This window comes from Mus caroli, chromosome 1 (genome assembly GCF_900094665.2).
Source record: "Mus caroli chromosome 1, CAROLI_EIJ_v1.1, whole genome shotgun sequence".
Taxonomy (NCBI): Eukaryota; Metazoa; Chordata; class Mammalia; order Rodentia; family Muridae; genus Mus; species Mus caroli.
Window position 1 is genome coordinate 161,210,772 of NC_034570.1, and position 23,509 is coordinate 161,234,280.

The window sequence follows — 23,509 nt, forward strand, 5'->3', positions numbered from 1 at the left end:
ACCCTCAGGGAGTTGGTGATTCTTTATTAATTATTAATATAATTCTTTATATTCTGGAGGCTGGGACCAGAATCTGGTAAAGGCTTTCTTGCCCTGTCATTTCATGGGTTATGAAGGGGGAAATGGAGCAGGAAGGAGAAACAGAGCCAAAAGATAGCAAACTCATCCTTTTAGAAGGAAGCCACAGCTCTCTGCCGTGGGCTAGTCACCTCCCATCAGACCCCACCTCCCACCTCCCTTGCATTGGGGACTGTTTCCAATGTATGGTTTCAGGGGAACAAATCCAAGCCACAGCATCAAGAACGTCAAATAACACCGGGGAGCTCAGTGGTAGAGCACTTGGCCAGCATGCAAGAATATCAAATAACCCAGAAACTATGAGAGGCAAGTCTTATTTATTAATTCATTCAACAACCTATTGCATTGTTCTGGTCTCTGGACTATGTTAATGAAAAATGAAAACATGGGGCTGTCATGAGCTTACATTTTAGTATATATTAGAATATATAAAAGAAGGAGATGCATAATTATCTACACTGTACCATGGAGAAAATAAAAACAAAGAGCAGTGTCCAGGAAGGGTCTTGCTAAAGAGGATATGAGAAAGAACTGACTCGATTCCATGAGGCACACTCAAAGGTGCACATTAGGAAGGCAAGAGCTTCGGGAGGTCTCCCTGGTGTCAGACAACCTTATTTGTTCCGTGTGTTTGGATTGAACCACTAAGATCCACACAAGGATGGATCCATGCAACCACAGCTTGGTTATCAGGGAGTTCAAGGCAGAAATTCTGGAGTGATTTTTTTAAATTATTATTATTTATTTGTGTGTGTCATAGGCACACATGTGTGTGGGGTGCCTATGTGTGGGTGTGCATAGGTCAAAGGAAAACATCTGATACCCTACTCTATCTCTCTCTGCTTAATCCTTTGAGAGAGGGTCTTTCAATGAGCCTGAAGCTAGATTAACATCCAGAAAGGCCCAGTCAAAATAAGTCAACAATATAATCACATGTATAGGCTTTCTAAAAACAATATCAAATATATATACCCTGAATGCACACAACACAACACCTACAACAGTGGTTATTCATTTGAGAGAGACAGAGGCAGAGAGAGAGAGAGAGAGAGAGAGAGAGAGAGAGAGAGAGAGAGAGGAAAAGAAGAGGAGGAGAGGGAGGGAGGAGGAGGAGGAGAAGAAGAAGAAGAAGAAGACGAAGACGAAGACGAAGAAGAAGAAGAAGAAGAAGAAGAAGAAGAAGAAGAAGAAGAAGAAGAAGAAGAAGAAGAAGAAGAAGAAAAGGAGGAGGAATAAAGGGGAATGAGGACAACAGAGAATTTCTCCCTTTTTTTTCCTTTATATGTCTACACTCTGAACTCATGTGGTTACAGCAAGCTTAAATAGCTGCCTGAGTGATTTTTGTGAACATACAAACATAATATGATCCGAGCAATTGGGAGGTGGAAGTAGCAAGATCAGGAGTTCAAGGTCATCCTTCAGTTGCCACTGGCTTTCATCCAAAGTTTGACTTCCTGAGAACTCCTGTTATATAACAAAGTGATTATTCTGCTTGTCATAGGAGAAAAGAGAAGGAAGTGGAAACAAGAAGACAAGTTCACTGGAAGCATGTTCAGTTTGAAGGGGAGGGGCACTGGCCCTCTACTCCAAATCCCTATCTGTCCCCTCCTCTACCTCCTATCTACTGCTACCAGGCCAGGTATGGTGCTGGATAGTAGTGCATGCTCATTATCCTGGAGGTCTAAAGGCACAGGCTTCAGGACTGGGAGTTTGAGGGAGACAAACTAAAGAGGGGGTGGGGGACCATCTATGTGACTGTAAAGACGTCATTGGTGCTAAGACTGCTGTTATAAGATCTTCCACCCCGCTGAAAGGAACCCTAAACTCATGTCCCCACTCATAAATAAGCTAGGTAAACACACTGGTGCACCAAACTAGACTTGAGTGTAATCATATGACTTTGGTCTGTCATGAGGGCTCTACCTAAGACTCTTATGTCTCCCCAGGGAAAAGTTAACCCATCTCCACAAGAGTCTTCTCGCAGAGAGCTCAGCCTATATTCCAATCATTGCAGCCTTGAAAAAGTAAATAGAAAGATGGTTTGTTTTTATAACATTTTACTATTAAAGTAACATGTGACCTTTATAGGAAAATAAAAAAATTGAAGTTCCTTACAAAGAAGTATCACTTTTGACAGGTTGGTACAAGTCTGGTTTATCATCACCGAGATGACGCATCCTAACATTAATTGTTCTCCTTATCTTAGCGTGAAATATAAGCAGTTCCCACGTTGCTGCAGTCTCTTAACGGCAGTAAGTTGATTAATTTTAGTGGCTGTGTGGATCTATAGCAGAAGAGTCTTGAGTTGGAAAGTTGTAAATTATGGGAGTCATTAGTACAGTCAACCATTGGGAACCAATCTCGTAGTGTCTGTTGGTTTCAGGACTCACAGAAGTGACTCTGGATGTTTTCTTTAATATCTACAGCATCCCTTGGACCAGGAGACACTAGATCCTGGCCTTTCTGGCTTGCTTTTCCTAATCCCAAGGGAGACTAAATGTGGTTCTGGTAATCATGCTCTGTTTCTTCATCCGGGACTTCGGGATGCTTGAGGAGTGAGTAGGTGATCGTATTCTCAGCCTAGGGAAAGCAGAAACGAGCCATGAGAGCTGCGGAGAGGTCGTGGGGAAGCAGATGAACAGGGAGAGGGATAGGACAGGGCTGGGCTCCCTCACCTCAGTTTTGGCAGCTTCTTCCAGATCAGGAGGATTGTCTGTGGGTGGAAATAAGTGATCAGCATGGGCACTGCTGGGAAAGAGGGCTGGATGGGCTGCTACTGAGGTTGCAAAACCAAAGCTCAAAGCGAAGACCCCAGACACGGCTTGCCAACCCCAACCCAGGCTATTGGGCCAAGCAGTACTGCCTCCTTCCCTGACCATCGTGGAATCCAGCCTTCTCTGCTGGCCATACTGGCAAAGGGAAACAAACCCCACCACATGCCACATCCTTGTCAGAAAATTGCTCAACTTTCCTAGCAGCAGACTAGGCAGCACTGAGGCTCTGTGAGGATGAAGAATGGAGTGCAGAAGGGTTGAGATCAGGGTTTAGATCAGAGTGAAATCAAGCCCAGATGTTTGCCTTCTCAGATGGCTGTTTCTACACTGGACAAGTGCAGTTTATTCTTGCTGAAGCACTGGAGAAGTAGGTATGCTATGAGAGAGAGAGAGAGAGAGAGAGAGAGAGAGAGAGAGAGAGAGAGAGGGGGGGGGGGGGGGGGGGGGGGGGGGGGGGGGGGGGGGGAGGGAGGAAGGAAGGAAGGAAGGAAGGAAGGAAGGAAGGAAGGAAGGAAGGAAGGAAGGAAGGAAGGAAGGAAGGAAAAGAGGGGGCTGGGGAGATGGCTCAGTAGTTAAGAGCATTGATTACTCTTCCAGAGGTCCTGAGTTCAATTCCCAGAAACCACATGGTGGCTCACAACCATCTGTCATGGGATCCGATGCCCTCTTCTGGTGTGTACTCATATACATAAAATAAATAAATATTTTTTAAAGAAAGAAAAAGAGCGCAGAGAGGGAGAAAGAAAGAGAAGAGAGAAAGGGAGGGGAAGAGAGGGGGAAATGGGAGAGAGAAGAAAAGGATGTTTCTCTAATATCCCAAACACCACGTTCTCTTATATTTTTGCCCAAAGTTCCCTTTGCCAGTAAGAAAAGCAACCCCAGTGTCTATAAACCTTCATTTTTGGAAGAGGAGAAAGAGGTTGAGACAATGTCTCCAGTCTCTTCACTTGCTCCCCAAACACAAAGAGCCCTATTTGCTATGTTCTAAATTCTGCCCCACAACGCACTCCATGTTCCTCCCTTTTATATACTACTTAGCAATCCCAGTAGCTAACTAACTATGCCTTCAGGGGAAACCCCCAGTGCAGGTGCCAGGCTGCATAAATGCCTTGTGAAATGTGTTTATACTAGAGTAGACAGAGCCAGACAAGAAAGTGAGTCCAGTTGTGATTTTTTTGTAGATCTAGTTCGATCCTGGACATGGATCTATGCAGCCTGGCTGAAGAATGCAGACCTTGCTCTAAGCCAAGCTAAGTGAACGCTGTTTTGCTCAAGCTCTCTTATCTGTTGGCTCAGCTCTGAGTCACACTCCAGCCTCCTGAAATGCAATCTACATGAAACCCTTCCTCCTGCCTAGTTCTGCTGTCATGGAAGCCTCTAGAGAACTCCACTAGCCTTTATGCTTTGTCTTTAACTACATGAGACAACTCCCACTCCTACATTCTTCCTCCTGCACCAGGCTTTCAAATCTCGGAACTATATAAGGGTTCAGAGGTCATCTAAACCACTCATCCACCCACTTATTCCTTCCGCACTTTGGGGAATGACCTACTCCAGATTCAGTTGTATCATCATGGATCAACGATCAGGCCAATGTTTTATAAACTATCATGAGTGGGCATTAGAGCCACAGTGTGCCCACAAAGTATCCTATGAATAGCTCCAATCCCCTAAAATTTCCTCAACTCAAATCTCCTCTCAATATGCTACTAAAAGTTGAGCTGTTCTAAGCGTAGCAGTACCTCTACACAGGGACACCTTCCTGAAAAGATCTCCGGGGGTAACCTCAGATCTCCTTTTGTCCTAGGCTGCCCCCACCCCATTGACCTCTGTCTCACAACTGCTAACCCTGTCCTTTGGAACTCTGCCACATCTCCCCCAAAAGATGCAAATGCCTTTGCAGTCCTGTACTGGAAATGTGTCCGGATTCCTTGTTTTACTAGAGTTTAGTCACGGCCCACCCTCTTCCTCGATCCGGAATCAACCTATCTCTTCTCATCTCTAGTGAGATCTTCCTTAGGCCCAAGAGTTAGACTCAGAACTGACCAAGAGATTTGAGCCCCAGCCTTCTCCCACAGCTCCTCCCTCTCCTGCACTCCCACTGAACTCACATGAGCTGCTGCTTGTTGGCTCCAGTCCAGATGGAGGCCCTGGGCTGACAGGCACTGAGCCCCCAGAGGGCTGTCTGTACTCACCTACTTCCTCGGGAAGGGTTTCTCCCATTTCCCTGTGATCAGGGTTTCCTGGGAGAGCTAGGAGGGGCACGCAGGAAGTTAGTAGGATTATGGGGTGAGCCCTGAGCCATCAGGATCAAGGAGCAGGGTTGGAACAGAGTTAAAAGCAACAGAGACCTTCCCCTCACACCAGCAACACCTCTCTTCCCCAATTCCCAGCTCCCCTGCCCAGAAACATCTCCAGCCCATAGTGACTAACCCAAGAGGACACCCAGAGGTGTGACATAAAACACCCCCCTGCAACTTTCCTGGGTTTGTCCAGCCTTTTAAAGGTGTGATCTTTTGGCTGGGCATAATGGAGCACACCTTTAATCCCAGCACCCAGGAGACAAAGGCAAGAAGAACTCTGTGAGTTTGAGGCCAGCCTGGTCTACACAGTGAATTCCAGACCAGTTAGGGCTACAAAGTAAGACCCTGTCTAAAGAAAACAGTGTAACCTTTCTCTCTGCATATCTCAATATTTACTAATCTTCCATAACTAGCCAATGCAGAGTGTGCTTTGAGGTATTAGGTATGAGTTAGTAGTAGTATTTTCCTTTTTTCAATGGCTTCCATTGACCTGCCTACAACATTCCTCATTTCCACGCTTGGCCACAGATCCTAGAATGCTCTTCCACTTTGCCTTGATGCCTACCCCCGGAAACATCCTTCTCCACAGTGGTGACAGCTTATACTTATGTATTTTTTTTTAATGATGTATTTTCACTATATGGGAATCTGTGTTTTTCCTGCATTTGTGTCTGTGCAAGGGTGTTAGATCCCTTAGAGCCAGAGTTACAGTTATGACCTGTCGTGTGGGTACTGGGAATTGAACCTGGTTCCTCTGGAGCAACAGTCAGTGCTCTTAACAGCTGAGCCATCTCTCCAACCTCTATGTATGTGTTCTTTTTTGTCTTTGAGGTTCTGGTACAAAGGCTTTGGCCTTATTCATTGTCCTAATATTCCTGTAAGGTGGGCCCAATAGTGTTCATTTCCAGACTGGTAAACTGGGGCCCAAAGGCTGAGTAATTTACTCAACATTATAGATCTGGTAAGCTGTGAGTTGAGGTTTGGACCACAGCAATTTGGTCCCCATGTGTGTATTTCAGTCACAACATCACACTGGCTCCCCAATGAAACATTTTCTAACTGTTCCAGCCAGGCTGCCTGCCACCATTTAGATCTGAGATGTCCATTAAAATCTCATGTGTTAAGTGATTGGTCAAGGTGGAATAACTGGGAGGAAGCTGACACTTCAGTGTTTTGGGTCTAGTGGGAAGTCTTTAGGTCATTAGGGACACGCTCTTGAAGAAGAAGATTGTGGGATCCCCAGACTCTTCCTTGATCTCATCTTACTGGCCTTAAGTGAGAGTTTTATCCTGTTGTGAACGTGGAATATTATAGCTTTGCTAGGCCCAAAGCAATAGGGCCAAGGGAATATGGACCAAATGAACAAAACAGTGCTCAACTAAACTTACTTATTTACTTGGCTATTTTAAGATAGAATCTTGAACTTGCGACCCTCCTTGGCTTCCTGAATGCTAAAATTATATATATATATAATTTTATTTATATTTTATTTATTTATAAATATATAAATATATATATATATATATATATATATATATATATATATATTTACCACCATGCCTTGCAGTGTTTTTCCTTCATAGGTGGATTATCTGAAGCACTTCGTTATACTGACAGAAAGCTGACAAACACACAGGGTTATAGACTTGCCTCTCTCTTTTATATTTTAGATAGAGTCTTTCTGTGTAACACAGGATGGCTTCAAGTTTATCCTACAGTCCAAGCTAGCATCAGACTCTTTGAAAAAACACTTTTAAGGTATTTATTGCTGTGGTGGGGTGTGGTACACACCATAACCCATCTATGAAGGTCAGAGGACACCCTTGTAGGATCAGTTCTCTCTCTCTCCACCTTAACTTGGATCCCAGAGATTGAACTAAGATCACAGGGCTTGAACTGCAAGCATTTGCACTGGCTGGACCATCTCACTGACCCTGGCTTCAGACTTCAGTTCTTCTGCATTACTGTCCTGGATTGGCAGGACACAAGCAGATCTTTAGCATTGCCTCTAATCCCTTCTTATAAGTACCCACTGGTGTGCCTGGTATTTCCCACAATGCTGAGAGCCAGCTGGGGGTAGAAATGGAATCCAATGCCTACAGTGTCTAGCACAGGTCATGGCACATCATCAGGTTTGTTCAAGTCTTGCTTAACAGATAAATTTGTAAGTAGGTGAATGAATAGGATGGGACAATATCAAAATCAAATGAGTCTCTAACCCCTAGCTAGCTGATAATAAGAGGGACCAAAGAGAGCCACCAACCTGGAACCTGCTTTTTCTTGAGATAGATCAAGGATACTAGGATAATAACAATGGCTGCAACAGCAATCCCAGTGACAGCAGCCACAATTGTCAATACTGGTAAAGACCTGCTGGACTTGGGCCCTGGAGAAGACAGACATGAGGACAGGTATTAAGTACTCTCCATGAATCCATCCCTCCTCCAATCCTATGCCCAGTCACTGTGTCTGGTCAGTCATAGGTGTAATACATTTCCCTAAGACCTCATATGCATAGCTTTAGTGGACAGACTCATGCCTCCCCACAAACCTTAAACCAAACTAATGAAGGCACACTGGTAACAGTGTAGTAGCAGAAGGGACAGCCGTCAGAGGTGGCAGGGAGGATGGATCTGACGCCTCCCAGAGTTGCTCGTACTACCACTATCTAGAACAGTTTTCAAGAGTGAACAGCTGTTACATGAGAGACAAGAAGTTAAACTTCAGCTCTTAGGAATGTCTAGGAGCATAAAGTATCTATGTAGCAACAACAAGGCTCTGCTGCCCAGCAGCCTTGTCACCCACCGCCTGCAAGTGAGGAACTCTGGCCCGAGCCCACTTGGCATCACTTGGCAAGGCCTTCATAGCTCTTGCCTTTGCCTCAAAGCTCAGCTTTGCTCTGTGGCACTCCTACATCTCCATGTGGAGCTATATAAACTGTAGGTTTATATAAACCTTTGCTTATCTCCTCTTCTCGTTTTCCAACATCTTGACAGAGTCCACTTACCTTGGACAGTGATGGTTACAGGCTTGGACTGGTGTGGTGTCTTTCCTAGACTTCCTTTGCAGTAGTAGTCCCCACTGTGACTGTGGTTGGCTTTTGGGATAGAGAAATTACTACTGTAGTGATTATACCTCACGGATTTTTCATTATGGAAGAACGAGATCCTGTTCAGTGGTTTGTTCCTCCANCTATGGCACCTTAGCGTGATGGTTTCCCCTTTCAGAAACACCAGCTGAGGGGTCTGGAGCAGCAGCCAGTCTGAAAGACACGAAAGGACCATAGCACTCAGAGGATCAGGCCGCTCTTCCTAGTGGGATGTGATATGCTAAGGGGGAGAACTTTAGCTTGACGTCAGGCAGTCGATCTCTGTTTCTAGCTCCCCTCATTTGGGAGCTCTTCGATTCTTCGATTTGGGGCAGGAAAGTTAAGGCTCTGGGCCTCACTTTCTTCATCTGTGAAAATAGACACGATTAGATTTCACCGTGACAGTAGTTCATGGTGCACAACAGGTATCCAAGATGCACGCGTGTTCCCCTTCCTCTCCTGAGAGCAGGGCGCACTCAAGAGATGGGGATGTGATTCCTCCCTTCTTGGCAGGAAAGATGAAGGGATTCAGTCGGCCAGAGGAGACAAGTGTGAAACAGATATAACAGAGTCTTCCATTCGGGGGATGGAAGAACAGCTTGAACCTCCAAAACTGCCGGTTTCTCTAATGATTAGTAATAAAGGTGGGACCACAGTCCAAGCAGGGTTGGAGCAAATCGTTAGCTTGCTGTGGGTATGCTAGTGAGGAAATCCTGGACCGAGTGATAGGCGGGAACTGCGTAGAACGACAGCAATAGCAGTTGCTAATAGCACCTGGTAGTTCTTCCGGAGGGGAAACCTACTTCTTTGCCAGGAGCCTTGTAAAATCAATGATCTGCTCGGCAAAGATTTAACAAGCCGGGCCCTGTTTTGGATACTGCAAATATGAAGATGGACGAGACACAGCTTTTCACGTCGAGTGCCCACAAGGTGATGGAAGAAAAAAAAAAAAAGTCAAGGACCTGCTGGAACTGCAAGGGGGAGAGGTGAGTGCTCCCCAGAACCTCCTGGGGAGAGGTCTCCGCACCTTCAGCTGAGCAGATAAGAATCCTGAACTCAAGGTTAAACACATCAGTCAGCTCTGTATACACAGTTCTTCCCCGGGGCTTGGATTCAGTTGCATACTAGTGGCATTTTTCTGGGTGTCATGAAATAGAAGGGTTTCTATGAAATAGGGACTTCCTTTTTCTGCCACATTCAGCTGCCCCTGTTCTTGAACTCTCTTGCTCAACCAGGACTACCACAACAAACAACTGTTCACACAGTTTCTCAGGAATTTGCATGCCCTCCACTGCCCGCTGAGCACAAGGGCTGGCAAAAGCAGAAACGGGTGGACAAAAAGCCCTTGAAGCAGCACCCTGTGGTGCTTCCCAGAAACCAGCCCACCCCGTTTCCTGCAAACTTTGCAGTAAGCAGATCCACCCCACTCCACCCCCAACTTCTTGGTATCCCATCTCCTCCCGGGGCCAGCCTTTACTAACCAGAAATCACTCCCAGATCTACAGGGTCGCTGAGACGGGTCCGCTCCATTTGACACCGATATTCTCCACTGTCATTGGCTGTGGCCTTAAACGTGTAGCTGGCTTGGACCTGGCTCCGGATGGACCTCCCGTTGTGGAACCACTGGGTAGAAGAGTTCCCAGGGTTGTGGGTCCCTTTGCATGTCAGTGTCACCATGTCTTCCTTGAGCACCTGGATCCACGGGGGCTCAAGTTTCACCACAGCCTTCGGAAGATCTGCTCAGTTTTGGAGAGAGCAGGCAGTGTGAGGCAAGGAAGCCCCAAGAACCTAAGCAGGCCCCGAGTTTCTGCTAAAAAGGCACCAGCATTCCTACTGAGAGCACCAAGAATGGGACCAGGCCCAGAAAGCTTCTTCCATTGAATTCTTCTACTTATTCCATCCTGTGAGCCCCAGGGAAATCACAAGGAGTGTAATTGATCCTCAGCAGGGTAAAGCAAGAGAGAGGATAGGAGGGGGCAAAGGAGACACCCCAGAAATATCTCTCACCAAGATATATTTATGTTTCTCTTCTCCATCCCTCCTGTCACTCCCCCCTACACCACCCCTCAGTTGCAAATGGATCTCTAATCAGGAGAACAGGGCATGGAGCTCTGTGCTGGCTAGTATCATAAACTTGACACACAAATTAGAGTTATCTGAAAGGAGGGAGCCTCAATTGGGAAAAGGCCTTTGTGATGGTTTGAATGAAAATGGCCCCAATAGACTTATAGGGAGTGGCACTATTAAGAGGTGTGGCTTTGTTGGAGTAGGTGTGGCCTTTTGGAGGAAGTGTGTCGCTGGGTTGGGCTTTGAGGTTTCAGATGCTCAAGCCAGGCCCGGTGTCACTCTCTCTTCCTGCTGCCTGCAGATCCAGATATAGAACATGCAGCTACCCCTCCAGCACCATGTCTGCCTGGATGCTGCCATGCTTCCTGCCATGATGATAATGGACTGGACCTCTGAACTATAAGCAACTCCTCAATTAAATGTTGCTGCAATCATGGTGCCTCTACACAGAAATAGAAACCCTAACTAAGACGCCCTTCTTGCTACAGCACATTAGAAGTTACTCCTCATATCAAACTCGACCCCTGTGCCCATTAACCACTTTGTCTTCATCCTTACCTCTCCTCCACTTCCTCAGGCTCTGGGCATTCACTCCCTGCTTCTTTGAGGTCAACTTTTTTTAGCAATTTTACTAAGAGAGTGAAGGGCAGTTGAGAACGAGGACAGTTTGTGATAACTGGCCACATCTCACTCTAACAGGACTAGAAGAGTTGATATCCTAGCTAACCATGGCTTCTGACCATCTTCCTTCCCAGGCAGAGAGAGGGAGAAGGGCAGGGCATCTTCTGAGAACAATGGTCCATTCCTGGTCCTGACCTGATACTGAGCCCGGTTGCTGATCCATTCAGAGCAGCTCCAGACAGACAAAGAGATGGTGACAAAGAGGAGAGTGAGGAGATATAAAAAGAAGACTTACCATGAGTCCCAGCAACAAGATCTGTAAGAAAGGAAGTAAGCATCAACCAGGGCCTTCTGCACTGAGACATGCCTACCCAGACCCAGAGCCCCAACTCATTCCCACAGCCCAACCTTCAAGGCATGGCCCTTCCCTGGGACTTCCTGGATAAAGCACACTTTCAGAGATAATTAGGCCCCTTCCCCTTAGCATGTGTGTTGTGACACTTTAAAGGGCCGAACACCTTTGACTGCTAAGGTCCCGGTTGAAGTTTACATAGAATTAGTGGTTTAGTACATCAGACTTTGCCAAGGTCCATCCTGGGAATAGGGTTTTTCTCTCATGGGGAGGGACTATAGATCTTGTGGATAGTCCATAATCTTTGTTGACAAATAGAAAATACTCATGACAAAATGTTATCACTGGGTATATATGTCCTTAGAATTTCCCTCATGAACACACACACACACACACACACACACGCACGTGCACACACACAGCAAAGAGACCACACCAGAAGAGTGTTCTCCCGCCTGATTTTTCACTAAGCAATACAAGACCTAATAGCTTACTCTGTTTATTGTCTTTTGAGCATTTGTGCCCTACCCTACAACTGACTTTCCTGTGATTTATTTCATATGCCCATCTCAGGCTAGAGAGATGGCTCAGCTGTTTAAAGAGCACTAATTGTTCTTCCAGAGGTCCTGAGTTCAAGTCCCAGCAACCACATGGTGGCTCACAACCATCTGTAATGGGATCTGATGCCCTCTTCTACTGTGTCTGAAGACAGCTACAATATGTACTCACATACACTAATTAAATTAAATACGTGAATAAATAAATAAATCTTAAAAAAAAAGATTTAGGTATTCCAGGTTTTGCTGCTAGGCAAATTTGGTAGGATAAAGAAATTACAGAAGGGCATCATGGGTCTAGAGAGATGGCCCAGCATTTAAGGGCATAGGCTGCTCTTCCAGAGGACTTGGGTTTGATTCCCAACACCCTCATGGTGGCTCATGACCATCTCTAATTCCATCCGGTTCCCATGGATCTGACATCCTCTTCTGGACTCCTCAAGCACCAGGCACACATGTGGTGCACAGACATATATGTAGGCAAAATAGTCATTCACAAAACTAAAAATTAAATTGAAAGAAAAGTATACTAGATCTGTGACTTCCTGTGGGAGCCGATAGAATGGCACATGGTGAGGGGAAGGGACATGGGACAGGAATGCTAAATACAAGGATGGACATGTGCCACCACTGTTGGGTATGATAGTAAAGGTATTCCTGAGATAAATGAGCGCCCATGCATGTGTATGTGCATGTGTGTGTGCATGTACATGTGTGTGCATGTGTGTGTGCATGTACATGTGTGTTTATGCACCTGTCCATGATGGGACTTTACAATTGAGATGAAAAAGGCAAGAGCCTTCCAAGTCTGAAAACTTTCAGGGATAAGAGGAGGGGGTGTTTCCTGAAAGAGCGTTCTCTGGCAGTCTAGAAAACTGGATTCTGATCCCCACATCCCCACATCTCAGGATGTGCACTTAAATCCCTGCTAATGCATCCCTTTGTATTCCTAGAGACTGCATTGACCGCCTTGTGCCTCGCAGAGTGTACCTAAAAGAAAAGATATAAGTCTCTGATCCCCACTGAAGTCTGATGATAAGAAGACGCATGTGTGCAAAAAAAAACAAAAAACAAAAACAAAAAAAAAAAAAAACACTTTTGGTTTTGACACAGTCTCATTACATAACCCTGACTAGCCTAGAACTTTAATGACCAAGTTGGCCTTCTCCTCCCGAGATCTACCCTGCTCTGCATCCCTAGTCCTGTGCCGCCACATCTTATAAAAGAGAATGGCCAAAGGCTAGGAAGTTCCGCAGAGGAAGGGATTCGGGGCACTGTACTTGGCTGGGTTTAGTCTAGCAGAGAAAGTGAGGAAATATCCATCATGCAGCTGCAAGTGTTCTGTCATTGTGACAAACAGAAAAAGAATATTCCCCTAGAAAGATGGACGGATGCTTGCAAACACTCTCAGCAAGTTGCAGCCTGACTGCTTCTTTGGTCTGTTTAAAAACAAACAAACAAAAACCACCCCGATAATGAGGAATGCAGCCGAAAATGGAGGTGGTGGCCATATTCTGGAGGATTGTCAAAGCCAACTGGAACAGCAGCAAGTAAGAACGCACCCAAAATTCACACATTGACTTTACCACGGTGATGGTTAGTCTATATCATCAGCTTGACTAGATTTAGAATCACCATGGAAACATCTCTCATTGTGTCTGCAAAGGTGTTTCTGGAAAAGTTTAGCTATAGTGCTAAGACCCACCCCGAATATGAATGTCTCCATCCAATGGGCTGGGGTCCTGGCTTGAATAAACAAGAGAAGAGAAGGAAGCAAGCTACGTACTAATACCCACCTCTGTTTCCTGACTGTGGGTGTGAGGTGGTCAGCCAAGGTGCCACCACGCCTTCCCACCACAATGCCCTAAAAAAATATGCCAAAATAAACCCTTTCTTACGTTGCTTTTGCCTGGTGTCTTGACAAAGTAATGAGAAAAGAAAGTAATATGACTGACGTTCAGTGACCTTGCAGAGACAACTTTACTTTTCTCTGCCTTGATTCCCTGGCTTATAAATGGAGATGATGACAGCAATACCCACGACATAATTGTTGTAAGGATTGGTGACAATCCAGATAAGGTATCTGTGAAGTTCCAGACATACCATGTGGCTACCTTTTAAATGATCATAGGCAAATTTCCAAAGTTTGCTGTTTAGCTCAGTAAACAATGAGAAGTTTGCTTTGGAGCTGATAGTGCTGTGTCAGACTAATTGGGACAGAGGAAGTCCCAGAGATTAGTAAGAAAAAGATGGTGACCGGTGATCTAGGACACGTGTCAATGGCCTGTGCAGCATCTGGCTGCATCACGCCCTGACTTCCTGATCTGTAGTGAATATTCTCTCATACAGTTTAGCCACATAGCCCCATGCTATACCTCAAGGCCTTGCCATCACTGCTCCAAACCACACCAACTTCAAAGGCCACAAAATGAAATTCTGAGGCTTCATCACAATCCCCCTCCAGTCCTCTTCTCTTCCATTTGCCCAAGTACAGCCTCTGTGATCATCTGACCACCACCTCATCATCGCTGTCTACCTGCAAGTCCACTTTTACCTTCACATGCACACACACATACACACACACACACACACACACACACACACACACGCATGTACATGCACACACATCCCATTTATCACCTAATTGCAAATCCCTTTATCTTTTTCTTGATGTACTTATTATTGTTGAGACAAGGTCTCATGTAGCCTAGGCTGGCTGCAAACTTGTCATGTAGCCCAGGTTGGCTTTGAACTACAGTTCTTCCTGCCTTTATTTCTCAGATACTGTGGGTGGGTCCCCTTAACTTATTTATCCTTTAACTCCATCAAATGTACCCATATTCCCTCGTGGCCTTGCTTACTCATCTGCATTGACAATAGGAAGCTAAGAAGACGCACGTGAAGGAAAGCTAAGAGACAAGACTGTGGAAACTTGGCATCTAATGAGACATAAGGTTGATAAACATGGATGCCCAGGGAAAAGGTGGCTTTGGGCTGGTGAGATGGCTCAGTGTGTAAGAGCACCCGACTGCTCTTCTGAAGGTCCGAGGTTCAAATCCCAGCAACCACATGGTGGCTCACAACCATCCGTAACGAGATCTGGCGCCCTCTTCTGGAGTGTCTGAAGACAGCTGCAGTGTATTTACATATAATAAAAATAAATAAATCTAAAAAAAAGAAAAGGTGGCTTTGCTCATATAAATAGAAATATTACAAAGATAAGAAAATATGTAAGGAAATGATGCTATTTTGAATTTTGAATAAAAATTTGTGTCTATGCTGACAAATCTATAGGTATCTGTAGTGGCTATTCTTGGTTGTCAACTTGACTATATTTGGAATGAACTACAATCCAGAATTGGAAGGCTCACCAGTGACCCTTATCTGGAGGCTTGGAGATCCTTATCTGGATCTTGGTATGGAGATCTTGAGACATAGTGGCTCTGGATTCCAGAAGATTAAATCTCCGAGTTTAAGGAGATTNTTAATCTGGGCTACACCTTTCATCTGGGATTAAAGGTGTGGTGGAACACACCTTTAATCTGGGCTACACCTTCTGCTGGAGACAATATAAGGACATTGGAAGAAGGGAGTCTAGCTCTTGCTCCTTCGCCTGCTTGCCATGTGAGACTGAGTAACTGCTAGATCCTTGAACTTCCATTCACAGCTGTGACTGAACCATTGTTGGGAATTGGGCTGCCGACTGTAAGTCATCAATAAATTCTTTTACTATATAGAGACTATCCATAAGTTCTGTGACTCTAGAGAACCCTGACTAATACAGGTATCTGATCAACAGACAGGGAAATTAAAGTATACCAAGGAAGGAAGGACAAATGAGTCTGGGAGCTAGTGATGGAGAAGTAATTGCTAAAACACCTGAGCATGTAGGACTGGCAAGGGGGATAGTGCAGTGCATGAAAAAGAGAAAACAAAGCAAAAACAAAAAAAAAAAAAAAGCAAAGAGATGCAGAAGAGGGAAGCTATCACTCATGTTTCATTCTGTACCCAAGAGACAGTAATGAGAACTCTGTTCGTGTCTAATGTTCCCCATAAGGAAGACAAAGACCTTGTACTTTAGGTCAGGAAAACAGTTTTGTTTGCTGATATGACCCCAAATCCAGAATAGTGTCTGGCGCAAACAACTTTAAGAATCAGCAGAAATATGGGCAGTAAAAGCCAAGTGTAGTGTGCATGTTGCCTGGCTGAGGACGATCCACTGTGGGAGAAATGGGAACTGGGAGAAGCAGAGAAGTCCTGGAGCTTCATCAGGAGACAACAGGCCTCCACCAAAGGCCCTTAGAAAGCACCATGTCTCCCCATAGCTGGATGGAAGATTCTATAGCTACTCAGGACCAAAGTCAGGAGCAACCAAGACACAGTCAGAGGGTATTATACAACTGAATGAAGTTATGAAGTCCTACCTAAGTGTGGAGGCCCAGAAAAAAAAAATGGGGTGGAAATGGAGATGTACCAAAGGAAAATGGGAGAAAATGTCATCCTTGGGAGTTTTCACCAAGTGATTGATAGCTGTACAGCACAAATAGAAAGGCATATTGCCTCTTTAGAACTGATCTTCCCATGTGAAAACTAAGCTATCCGGTATCAAATATATATATATATACCTGTATATATATATATACCTGTGTGTCTGTGTGTGTGTGTGTGTGTAAATATATATTTGGACAGCTGAGGTCCCTCAGCGCTGACCAGATTTCACTATGAGTTATAGCATATAACTTGGGGTGGGTGGGTACCAGTATGCCTTCTTCTCAGAGGTATGGGTAGATGCCCCAGGAACTGAGCTTAGAAGATGCTGCTCCTGATATAGGGCTCCCTTACTGAGTATCACCCAGACTCTCTCTCATCAGTTTCTGTCCTCTGCCCACAGATGAGACCAGGACCAAAAAGTCTTCCTCCATCTCAGCCTAAGACCCTGACCATGACTTTCTTACTAAGCAGGGCCAGGACCAAGTCCCATGGTCTACACAATGAAGGAAGCATGAGAGATTTCTCTGGCCGCACAACTGACAATGCCAGACTTGCCCATGTTTGTGACACCCTGAACCCAAGTTCCCAGGACAACCCCGACCTTCCTACACCTCTCCTTTTTAAAAAAAAAAATCTTTATTTATTAGTATATGTTAGTACACTGTAGCTGTCTTCAGACACAACAGAAGAGGGCATCAGATCTCATTACAGATGGTTGTGAGCCACCATGTGGTTGCTGGGATTTGAACTCAGGACCTTTAGAAGAGCAGTCAGTGCTCTTAACCACTGAGCCATCTCTCCAGCATCTCTCCTTATATAATAAAGTGGGGTGGGGTGTTCTTCTGGTGGACAGTGGCTTCATGGACACAGGGAATGTCCACTGCCACCCCTCAAAAGCATCCTTGAGCTTTCTCCCAGCCCTTGTGTTAAGCAGGACTAGACATCTTGCCTAAGATTTGGTCCTGTGTGAATCATAAGTTCAAAGAGAAACTGGCCTTTTAATTGCTCACTCAAGTCTAGAACTCTAGATTTTGATCAGAGGAGGGGAGGGTGATACCAAGAGACAGGAAAAGAAGAAACAGCATAAACTCCTGCCAGCTTTGATTTTGTTTCAAAGGCCAACCAGGTTGTTACATTCTAACTATTAGCCTTCTACTTACTCCTGATTTTACTGACATGACTCTTATGCCAGGCTGATTCATCCAACCCCAGGTGTCCTTCCCCGGCCTCTCTTCTGGAGGTCCCAACTTACTTAGCATGGCTGTCCACAGTAGCATATGGCACAAGGTCCGTGAGAACACATGGACAGTCCAGTTGCTCTCCATGGGGATCCGTAGGAACGGCTGGATTCCCATCAGCTCTGGAGCGAGTCAGCTGCAGGCACAGGCTTCCCTCCCGGCTTGGCAGATAGTACCCAGAGAAGAGACAAAATTCTGAAGTCCAAATGGGGAAGTGAAAAGAAACGGTCTGTTTAATCATGGGCTCCTCCCCTTCCACCCTCTTTCCTTTCATCCGTTCTCTATTAGAAGACTCAGGACTTACCAGAATAAACTGGATTCAGCTCAAATCACAGAAAATTTTTTAGACACTGAGAAACAACTCCCTTCATGTTCTGCTGGAGCCATAGCTGACCTGGACCTCTGGTACAGAGAGGGAAAATTTCACCCTAACGCAGCTCAGAAGTCATTTGCCTCAGTCTGTGTCCCTCAATAAAAGTGACAGAGGATGGCAAGTGTCTTGGAGGTCCAGTCTGTGGTATCTGGACTCCTCCAGAAACTGAATAAAGGTACCCACAACCACTTACCACCATCTGGGTTTCTCTGTTGTCACAATCCCCAGCTCACTGTTGGATTGTAGACCAAAAGCTAGGCCATATGTGAGAACAGCAGTAGAACACTCATCCTTCACATACATTCCTCTCCACTTGCTCCTCTGTAAGTACCTAGCGAGCATCAGTCTGTGCCCTAGTCCTGAATCCCTCCCCCTGCCCCACTGCAACACTTACTGTCCTCACCGCTATGGCATAATAACAGATCATAGGGTTCCAAGCTGTAAGAACAAGTTGTGGGCATCAGAACTTCTGAGAACATCTGGCTCCCTGGTCTGTAAAATGAAGATCAACATTTCTACCCATTCAAACAAAGTTTCTCAGCTTCTGCAGCAATGACACTTTTAGCAGAAAAACAACATTTTTAAAGACGTGTATTGTTGTATAATGCAGGCTGGCCTGGAACCGGCTGTGTAGCCCACGGTAGCCTCAGGCTTGAGTTCTTCCACCCTTAGTCTCCAGGATACTGAGGTTGCAGGTATGCAGCGCTAGGATGGCACATAACTCTGGTGAGGGCTTGTTCTGTGCACTGTAGGATGCTTAGCAACACAGCCTGCTGCTACCCACTAGGTAGCAGAAATTTTCTCTTGGTTGTGAAAGAAAACAGACTTAAGGCTTTAGTAAATATTCCTCCCAAACAAGGTGGTTAAAACTCACTGGTAAAGAACCAACTGTACTCGAGGTTTTTGGGGGGAAAAAAAGGACTGTGAATGTATCACAGATGGATGCTATTTTTGTTTTTCTTGCTTCCTGTCAGCATCCTCAGATGATGCAATGTTTGGGGACCTGTCTTGAGGAGCTCTTCTGAGGCCTCTTTCCAAAATGCTCTTTCAGGAAGCAAGCTGTAATAGTAAAGGAAATGACATTATAAAACTGTCTTACACTCTGCGGTTTTCAGAAACCTTCAACAGTTCCACCCTATCTACCTTATGACTTTACTACAGGTGCCATCTCATCTCCAAGCCCCGCCCCTGCCAGCTCTTATCTGAATTTTAACCTATGGGAAGAGAGCAATGGAATGACATCAGTACTTTAAATACATCATTAGAATAGAGAGCATCCTGATTTTCCTTCAGCTGGGACCATTGATTGCTGTGCGGAGGTCAGTGACAAGGAGGTCATCGCAGTGTCACCCAGGACTGTGCAGTAGAGGTTAAAAAGTAAACCTGGGAGACATCCAGAGACCTGCTAACCGCCATGCCACCCAGTTCTGGTGCTTGGCAGGGAAAGACCCCGAGATCTGCTCTCTACCACAAAGCCCAGACAGGCTGCAGAGTCCTGCCTGCCGCCATGCTGAACATCGTGAGAGAAGGAAGATATCCTCAGACCTGCCTGCTGCTGCTCTGTGTGAAGGCTCTGTGTGCCTTCCCCTAGCCTTGAGCGGGCTGATTTAGACCTTGTTTATGCTACAGCTGGGGGCTGATTTAGACCTTGTTTATGCTACAGCCCGCTATCCCACCTCGGGTGGAGTCTTCCGACCTAGGTAAAGTCTATTGTCCTGCCACATCTGCAGCTTCTTCCAAGATGCCACTACCTGCTGAGAGGCTGAGCTTGTTTTCCAAGATCCTGGCATAGTAGGAGATGGGCTTCCTCCCTTTTAGAGTTCAGACTCAAAAAGGAAACATCGGGCCTTGATCAGAAACGTTGTCTTGGTCTCATTCTTCTCTTGCCACCCCTCCCACACAGCCCCAGCATTCCTTTCAAGAACCCAGCCGTAGTCACACAGAAGCCTGCCTGCCTCCATGCTACATGGTACAGAAGGGGGGAACCGGCCATAGGCCCTCTGCTGCCATGCCTTAAGAGAGGCTATAGACCAAGCTATGCCATGCGGTGCAGGCAGAGGTCACCCAGAGGCTCGGCAGCCACATGCCCTGCCCGGAGTGGGAGCCACTACAATGTGCAAGTGTGTAGTGGACAGATGGGAGAGAAAGAGAAATAGAATCATTTGAGCACTGTAAAGGAAGATGGAACTGGAGACTAGAGGGAAGAGAGGCAAAGCCTGTTGTGGGAAAGCCAGCCCCACCACCTGAGGCCACGATGAAATCCCCGCCCATGCTGTTGCTGAGGACCAGTCTGGATCTGGATCGGTGGCTAAGCAAGGGCAAGGGTCGATGTCAGTATCTGTGGCTCTTATTACCACTAGAGACCATGAGGTTGTCCTGGGGTCTGGGCAGCCACCAGCTACCCAGGTGATGTGCAGAACCGGCCCCACCCCGCACTGTGAACTGTGAGTTGTTAGGGCACTTGCAAAAGGGCTGGTCCTGCTAATCCAAAGCTGCAGGATCTCCATGGCAACAACAGGATAACCAGGCGGAGTTGTGGTAAGGATCCAATACTGATGGTGTCACAGAAGCCAGAGACCTCAGACCAGACCAATGACTCACTGTCGTGAACATTTGAAAGTGAAGATGTGTGGACAGAGAGGTATATTGTGGGACAGACACACTGGCACACCGCAGCTTCCTCTGTGAGACGTTTTCTATGCTTTGTTTTGTTTGTGTTTGTGTATTTTTATTGAGGGAGGGGGGTTACAAGGGCAGAGAGTGGATACTAGAGGATGGTTTTGTGAGTTTTGCAGTAATAATGATAATATAAAGTGTGTCCATCTTGGGGGGGGAGATGAATAAGTTTCTCAGTCATGTTGGATCAGTGAAGTCACACTCCAGTGATATGCTGCCCCCCGAAACTCTGACTTTTTCTCCTTTGGGACGTTAAGAAAAATATACCCTTTTAAAAGACCAAAAGAAGTCTTCTGCTAGCTGCCTTAGGAACAAGAGGTGGAACTCTCAGCTCCTCCAGCCCCACCTCTGCCTGGATGCTGCCATGCTCCCACCTTGATGCTAATGAACTGAACCTCTGAACCTGTGCTGGGCAAGTTGAGCTCTCTGGCCCACATGGCTTCTGAAGCTAAGAACTTGGGGACAATGCTTTCTGGAAGCATTTCTTGGCCATGCTGGACTGTAACCTTGTTCCTGGTGTGAGCATTCATGGATGCATCAGGCAAAAGCCCTTGATTCTGCCAGAAAGATGAGCAATAACAGCAATAAGAGAGCTCCAACAACAGCAACACAAAGGTTGAAGCAGGACTACCTTCGAATTAAGAAAGACCCAGTGCCTTACATCTGTGCAGAGCCCCTCCCTTCAAATATTCTTGAATGGCATTATGTTGTCCGAGGCCCTGGGATGACTCCTTATGAAGGTGGCTATTATCATGGAAAACTAATTTTTCCCAGAGAATTTCCATTTAAGCCTCCTAGTATTTACATGATAACCCCCAATGGAAGATTTAGGTGCAACACAAGGCTGTGTCTCTCCATCACAGATTTCCACCCAGATACATGGAATCCAGTGTGGTCCGTCTCCACCATTCTAACAGGGCTCCTGAGCTTTATGGGGGAGAAAGGCCCCACCGTGGGGAGCATAGAGACATCGGACTTCACGAAAAAAGAGCTGGCAGCACAGAGTCTAGTGTTTAATTTAAAAGATAAAGTCTTTTGTGAATTATTTCCTGAAGTTGTGGAGGAAATTAAACAGAAACAGAAAGCACAAGATGAACTAAGTAACAGGCCCCAGAATCTTCCTTTGCCAGACATGGTTCCTGACAGGGAGTTGCACCGTGGCCAGCATGGGGTCCAGCTCCTCAATGGGCACGCACCTGCTGCTGGCCCGAACCTCTCTGGGTTCCCACAGGCCAACAGGCATCATGGACTCCTGGGCAACGTTTTGGCGAACTTGTTTGTTATAGTTGGGTTTGCAGCCTTTGCCTACACGGTCAAGTACATGCTGAGAAGCATAGCACAGGAGTGAGGTTCACAAGCCACAACCTACAGTTGCTGCTGAGGGACACAGGGGCCAGAGCTTGATGCAGGCGTGATGGACATGCTGCTGAGCACAGGGTGGCCTGCTGGACTCCTGGGCTTCACTTTTTAAAAACCTTAAAAAGAAAGCAAAAACCAAAATGTAATCTGGAGGAGACTGGAGGTTCTCAACTCCCTCTTGAGGTTGACGTGGATGGTGCCACTCATGCTTTGGCTTTACTGCTTCTCTCCTGTGTTGTCTTTTGAACCTGTTTAGTAAACCTGTTTTGTTTGTTTTGTTTTGTTTTGTTTTGTTTTTCATTTTATTAGATTTGGTCACTTAAAAATATAAAACTTTGGGCTGGTGAGATGGCTCAGTGGGTAAGAGCACCCGACTGCTTTTCCGAAGGTCCGAAGTTCAAATCCCAGCAACCACGTGGTGGCTCACAACCACCTGTAATGAGATCTGACTCCCTCTTCTGGAGTGTCTGAAGACAGCTACAGTGTACTTCCACATAATAAATAAATAAATAAATTAATTAATTAAATCTTAATAAAATAAAATAAAATAAAACTTTAATGCCTATCCAAAAAAATAAAATAAAAGACCAAAAGAAAAGGAAACATAAGAACAGTATATAGTTAACATACTAAGAAACAAAATGTAATTATGTAATTATGTAAGCCTGTGAAGCAGGCTCTCAACTTACCTGATTACAACAATCCCAGGTCATGCTCAATTTGCACAGGAAGAAACTTCACTTCAAAGAAGTTAAAATAGTTCGTTTCAGGCTAGATGACCCTAAGGGACAGAGTCAGAGCACAAAGCCAGCTGTGTTGAGTATTAAAGCTTTGTGCTGACTATAGCGTTCAGGCAGCTTTCCAAAGTCTTCAGGAACCTTTGAGTCTGTGTTTGTGAACTCTCGCACTGACTCTATCTTCACTAGGGTTTCTATAGATGCAACGAAACACCAAGATGATGGTGGTTTGTATAAGATTGGCCCAGGGAGCGGCATGATTAGAAGGTGTGGCCCCGTTGGAGTAGGTGTGTCACTGTGGGTGTGGGTTATAAGTCTCTCATTCTAGCTGCCTGGAAGCCAGTGTTCTGCTAGCAGCCTCCTGATGAAGATGTAGAACTCTCAACTCCTCCTGCACCATGCCTGCCTGGACCCTGCCACGCTCCTGCCTTGATGATAATTGACTGAGCCTCTGAACCTGTAAGCCAACCCCAATTAAGTGTTCCTTTTAAGACTTGCCTTGGTCATAGGGTTCACAGCAGTAAAACCCTAAGACAGAAGTTGGTTCCAGGGACGGGGGTATTGCTGTGATAGGCCTGACCATGCTTTTGTTTTGAAGAATGTGGATGCTGGGACTTTGGATTTGGAAAATAGTGGAATGCTTTAAGTGGGACTTAATGGGCCATCCTAGTAGGAATATGGAGGACTTTGTTGCTGTGAGTGATTTGAGTTGGGCAGATCTGGCTCAAGAGGTTTCAGTGGAGATTAATTTCAGTATGTGGCCTAGATACTGTTTTTTGTGGTATTTTGGTGAAA

General features: G+C 45.7%; 1 protein-coding gene and 1 pseudogene across 3 annotated transcripts; one reads left to right on the forward strand and one right to left on the reverse strand.

The window, feature by feature from the left end:
• Positions 1-1,283: 1,283 nt before the first annotated feature.
• On the reverse strand, positions 1,284-17,793 carry LOC110299221 (low affinity immunoglobulin gamma Fc region receptor II). Of its 2 annotated transcripts, XM_021168877.2 has the most exons (8): positions 17,584-17,793; positions 11,227-11,247; positions 9,725-9,979; positions 8,163-8,417; positions 7,419-7,541; positions 4,964-5,104; positions 2,754-2,791; positions 1,284-2,658 (listed from the first exon to the last, which is right to left on the reverse strand). In XM_021168877.2, the coding sequence occupies exons 1-8, from the start codon at positions 17,684-17,686 to the stop codon at positions 2,572-2,574; spliced, it is 1,023 nt and encodes a 340-aa protein (XP_021024536.1). In that variant the 5' UTR covers positions 17,687-17,793; the 3' UTR covers positions 1,284-2,571. The 2 variants fall into 2 exon arrangements, with proteins under 2 accessions (XP_021024536.1, XP_021024527.1); XM_021168868.2 differs by lacking the exon at positions 4,964-5,104 and having other exon boundaries at positions 2,124-2,658; positions 17,584-17,790.
• Positions 17,794-21,029: 3,236 nt separating this feature from the next.
• On the forward strand, positions 21,030-22,058 carry LOC110301048 (annotated as a pseudogene). Its single transcript, XR_003837219.1, has one exon. The product of XR_003837219.1 is annotated as a ubiquitin-conjugating enzyme E2 J2 pseudogene (transcript).
• Positions 22,059-23,509: the final 1,451 nt, after the last annotated feature.